Here is a 5,370-nt window from a genome sequence, read left to right as displayed (position 1 = left end):
AATTGGGATATATCCAAATATATGCAAGTTTATTCTCAATTACAGTATCTGATAATCTAAATATCTTCCTGTATTTTGTGTCTTAAAGGATTGTGCCCAAAATATATTCATTATATGAATGCTTCATAAGAGCGTTAAACTGTGAATAATGGTACGTTTTACATACAAGATTTTTTTGTCCAATCATGGTAGAGTGTTGTTTGATTTTTATAAGTACTATTTGAATGCAGAGCAATGTAGCTGCAACTAAATGTTTTATTATAATCCGTTACGTCCACGTAACTCGTCCATGAAATAATTCATAGATGCTGCTTGTGCCTTCAGTGATTATTCGATTAACTATTCGATTAACTATCGATTAATATCATACTCGCACGGTGGATTTTCACCGCGCGCTTATAAACCAAATTTCTCACGGTTGATAAGGAATATAATTCGAGCTGGACATCGATAACTAAGAATCATTTTTCTCCTTTTCTTATCTGAGTGATGTCAACTCGCGCGGGAGTTTCTCACCATTACAGGCTATAAAAGTAGGCAACGACACAATAGCGGAACTCATTTTTAAATTGCTCTATCACACATTCATTTACCATTTATTGCACGAATTATTTCATAAAATCATTTCATGGATTTATTTTATTGATTTAGACACAATTTCTTGAACGGGTTCACACACAAAAAACACATTCTTAATATTTTGATCAATTATTGTGATACCTTGCGATAGTCCTTTACGAAACAATATTCTTAATTATTTGCTTGAGGTGAAAAGACTTTCAACTATAAAAGGTAAAAATTAAAGATTCGGTATTTAAATATTCGTCTCCTCAGATTAAATTCTAAAGATCATTTTTCATTCCGGTTTAATATAAACACACACACAAACTTGTCCGTCCCGAGGTAAATTAGTTAAATCTATTGACCTCAAAAAGGACAAACACATAAAATAAGAAAATAATTTTTTTTATGTCATATTCAAATCTGGGTATTAAACCAGATATAAATATTGTTAATACTGAAATTAATATTAACAAAGTATTTACTTCATTATATATTAAAAAAATATTATACTATCATTATATTATTATATATTCTATTATTATATTATTATTATTATATTATTTACAATGGTCATGACAAAATGATATAACAAATGAAAGCAATAAATGATTTGCATGTGTTCGAATAATTAATATGAATTCGAAAAGATAACTAAATGTTTATTATCATAAAGCACATCATCATTCCCAAAGCTTCTACATGGCGCCAGAGAATGAAATTTATTTTCGCCAAAATATAAAAGAATAAATGTGAAATGCTTTATTGTATTTAATATGTTTTACTTCGCTTTGAATCGCGGCAGTTAGAAGCAACGGACAGTCTCGATCACGTAATGATGAAATAATCTTCAAATACAACTTCTTATCATTGAGATGAACTTCAATTTCTATAATTGCATTTTGTCACGGATATTGTTTTCTGTTTACATAATTATCGTACAACGAAGCACAAAATTCCAAATTCCAAATTGAATTAGTAAAAAAAAAACGAAGTTATTCATTTCTTATTTCAAGTTTCGGTTTTATTAATAACGATACTAATTACAAACTATTACCATCTTCGGCAACGTAATCGTGTTTCTACTAACGCAATTTTCGAGTATTTTAACTTACAGTTAAGATGTAAAAGAAGTTCCTAAGCACAGAGAAAAAGAAAAGAAGAGAGAGGGAAAGAGGGAGAGAAAGAGGAGAGAAAGAGAGAGAGAGAGGAAGAAAGGCGATTATCTAATATCTCATATATATTCAAAGAAAAATAATATATAAAAATAATTTATAGCCCTTAGAAAAATTTATTACTGGCTGTAATAAATTGGCCAGTGATAAAAAGTAATTTGATTATTCGCACGAGTAACTTTATTACTCATACGAGTAATGAAATTACTTATCATCACTGGCCAATTTATTATAGCCAGTAATAAATTTCTGTTAGGGATTTCTGTTTTCTTTGTCAAAAACTATGCTCTCTCCCTCCCTCTCCCTCTCTCTCTCTCTCTCTCTCTCTCTCTCTCTCTCTCGCTGTCCCTCCTTCCCTTCCTTTCTCTCTCTCCCCCTCTCCCTCTCCTTCTCCATCTCCCTCTCCCTCTTCCTCTCCCTCCCTCCCGCCCTCCCCCCTTCCGCCCCCCCTCTCTCTCTCTCTCTCTCGAAAACGGAATGATAATGTCACTATTTAACTAATACGAAAACAATTGGAGGGGACATATAACAACTATATTTTGTTTACAGATAGTACCACTTTCGATATATTCACTGATCATTACTTTTCTTAGAAATAGAAATCCCAATTTTTTATTATATCACCTTTTTCTACCAATTAACTTTAACAACTTTTGTTTGAAACATTTTTTCATTTTCGTAATATTTTTTGAGATATTTGGGAAAACTTGGTAACTTTTTTAATATTTAACATAAGATATCTCTCTAACTATTTGTCGGAAGAAAAAATAGTATTAGACTTTTTTACTCTATTTAGTCGCAAGAATATATTGTTACAATAGTACCCTAGTGGGATCAAACTTTAGACATACCCTGTATATAACATCTCACATATTCCTAACATTACTGATTTTATATTTCTCACTTGTCAGCGGAAAACCCAAAGTCTCTAGAGAAACATAAATGTGCACGCAGAGGATGGATAAGATCATTTGAAAAGAAACTTTAAGTAATAAATACAACTTATAGTCAAACAACGCTCTTCATTGAGGTTTTTGTGTGAAATCCACAGTATTCTGCTAAAATAAAAAATTTAATAATAATAAATTTTTTCAGAAATTACATTTGGTAGAAATACATTTTTAATAACAAATAAAGATGCGCACGTTTTCGTTGTTTACATTCGTCGAAGCTTATGTTCTAATTTTAGTCAGTGTATTTAGCAAATTTGAAAAGTTGTTGATATTTTAAAAATTTGAAAATTTATCGATATGAAACTATCAGATTCAGATATTTCGTTTTAGTCCGATGTATATGTATAGTTAGACGTATATTATATATACATATATATACGTAAGTATGTATGTATATATATATATACATATGTATATACATATACGTGTGTTTGTGTGTCATTTTATATATATATATATGTATATATATAAACATGCGTATGCATATGCCGCGTGCGCACACACACACATTCTCACACTGCCAAAGTACATTATACAGTATACAATTGTTCGTATTATTTGCAAAGATGATAACAAAGTGATGTAACAAATGTGTATCATAGCTGCAAATAATTTGCATGTGTTCAAATAGTTAATATAAATTCGAAAATATAACTAAATACTTATTACGATAAAGTATATTATCACTCCCGACAATTCTACGTGGCGCTAGGGAACAAAATTTATTTTCGCCAAAGTATAAAGGAGATAATCGTGTGTTTAAAACTGTGAACAACACTTTCAAGTTCTCTAGTCCTTCAAATAATGATATGCTGGTTAAAAGTAAAGGACAGTTTTGCTTGCGTATTTCTAAAATCGTTTCCGGCCATGTAGGCATGTCATTAAAATCTATCTGAAATCCTACAATCACATTTGACCGTTTATACATATTACTATGCATATAATTGCAAAAGGACATAGAATAAGACTCTATAGTCAACTTCGAGTTATTATTTATACAATCCGTACAAACGCCGATATCAAAACATCCTGTGTATATTTTCATGTCTGTCATTACAATTGTTAAATGCCGTATATGACACAAAAGATGCAGAAAAATTTCAAAAGCGCGAACATAATGTTTATCATAACACTTTGCGCCTATGATATGAATAACATAATTACTATCTTGTACATCTAAAGAATCAAATAACTTTGTATGTCGCAACCCATGATATAACGTCAGCGGCGCCGATGCGTATTCAGAATATAAATATCTATAAGGAAACGGGACATGCTGTAGGTTTTTGTGATATTTTTCGTTTGCTTTTAGATGTTCTTCCACAAATGCGTACATATCAATAACTGATTCGTATGTAGTGAGCGATCTAGTGAATCTTAATAAATCTGCAAAATAGTTTACCAATGCGATATCTAGAACGAGACATAAAAATTGTTTATGGCAATTGGAACTATGGACTCTTTGAAATATTTCTGCGTGCTCAATGCAATAGTTGGTGGAATAGCACATCGTGCACATTAGTAAATTCGCTTGTTGATAACAAATACGACACGATCTTGCGTATATGATTATCTCCATCTCGTGCAATTCGAGATTACGTGACAGTCTTTCTTGGATTAAACATATCAACTCCGTCCTCGACTGGATCCATTTCTTCCTACTGGATCGACGAGTGTCCCATCCTGCGTTCATTTTTAATAATTTTTTTATTACCCAGCAAATTTGCATGTGTTTCGGCTGGTGTAATCGTTTGTGTTCCTGACTACAGTACCTGATCATTTCACAATAATCACATCTTAGCCATTTGCTAGAAATTATCAACTTACAAACATGACAAATGTTTGGATTAAAGAAATAATTATAACGATCCGCCGTCACTGGACCACGAAACGCCGGTATTTGAAAAAATGCTAACATGTTAATATTTGAATGAAGTATTGGACAATTATATATATATTTGTGATATCAATTCGTGAACAATGTACGGAACTTGGTACCGTAGCGAAAATAATAAATTTCTTTATGCACGAAACACATTCGGATGTATACCGGTCGATTATTCTAAGGACACTGGAGAAATATTTAGAAGTATTCTTTACGCGCACACTACGCGGATTATTGACAAGCTAAATAATATTTGAAGAACGAATTACAAACGCGCTTTACTCGGGAAAGGACGTGCCAAATATGGTTGGGAGGCTTCAAATTGTTGTTATCGACAGATTAGTAGTGCACTTAATAATTTGATAAAGCGACTACAAAACATATGTTCAGTATGCTTATGTTTTTTTCTTATAAACTCGCACATATAACATATAAGCGCTCCAAGAGTTATTTAACGGTATTTAATATCTGTTATTACTAAACGGTATTTTCTAATTTTAATTTCACTGCATTTCTAATGCATGACATCTTCTATATACGTATATTATGTATAAATACACGTTTACTTTAATCGTTTTCCTCTATAAAATTAACATATATCCAAATATTTGCAAATTTCTTCGTATTTTTCGATAATAAGTTTTGATAATCTAAATATCTTCTTGTATTAAAGGCTTGTGTCCAAAGTATATTCATTATGTGAATACTTCATAAAAGCGTAAAAATTGTGAATAATGATATGTACGTTTTGTTATATAAGATTTTTATCCATATGGTAGAGTGTTGTTTAATTTTT

General features: G+C 31.1%; 1 protein-coding gene across 1 annotated transcript; it reads right to left on the bottom strand.

Moving 5' to 3' along the window:
* Positions 1-3,153: 3,153 nt before the first annotated feature.
* Positions 3,154-5,075, bottom strand: LOC105184287 (uncharacterized). Its single transcript, XM_019841951.2, has 2 exons — positions 4,462-5,075; positions 3,154-4,372 (listed from the first exon to the last, which is right to left on the bottom strand). Exon 2 carries the CDS (start codon positions 4,266-4,268, stop codon positions 3,321-3,323), a length of 948 nt encoding a protein of 315 aa, XP_019697510.2. The 5' UTR covers positions 4,269-4,372; positions 4,462-5,075; the 3' UTR covers positions 3,154-3,320.
* Between the last annotated feature and the right edge of the window lie 295 nt (positions 5,076-5,370).

Source organism: Harpegnathos saltator, unplaced genomic scaffold (genome assembly GCF_003227715.2).
Source record: "Harpegnathos saltator strain DR-91 unplaced genomic scaffold, Hsal_v8.6 scaffold182, whole genome shotgun sequence".
Lineage (NCBI taxonomy): Eukaryota > Metazoa > Arthropoda > Insecta > Hymenoptera > Formicidae > Harpegnathos > Harpegnathos saltator.
Note: the sequence above shows the minus strand (reverse complement) of the source record. Positions and strands in the feature narration are given on the sequence as shown.

Bases quoted from the DNA above. Each gene is read 5' to 3' on its own strand.
- LOC105184287 (XM_019841951.2), bottom strand. From the start codon at position 4,268: ATGGAGATAATCATATACGCAAGATCGTGTCGTATTTGTTATCAACAA.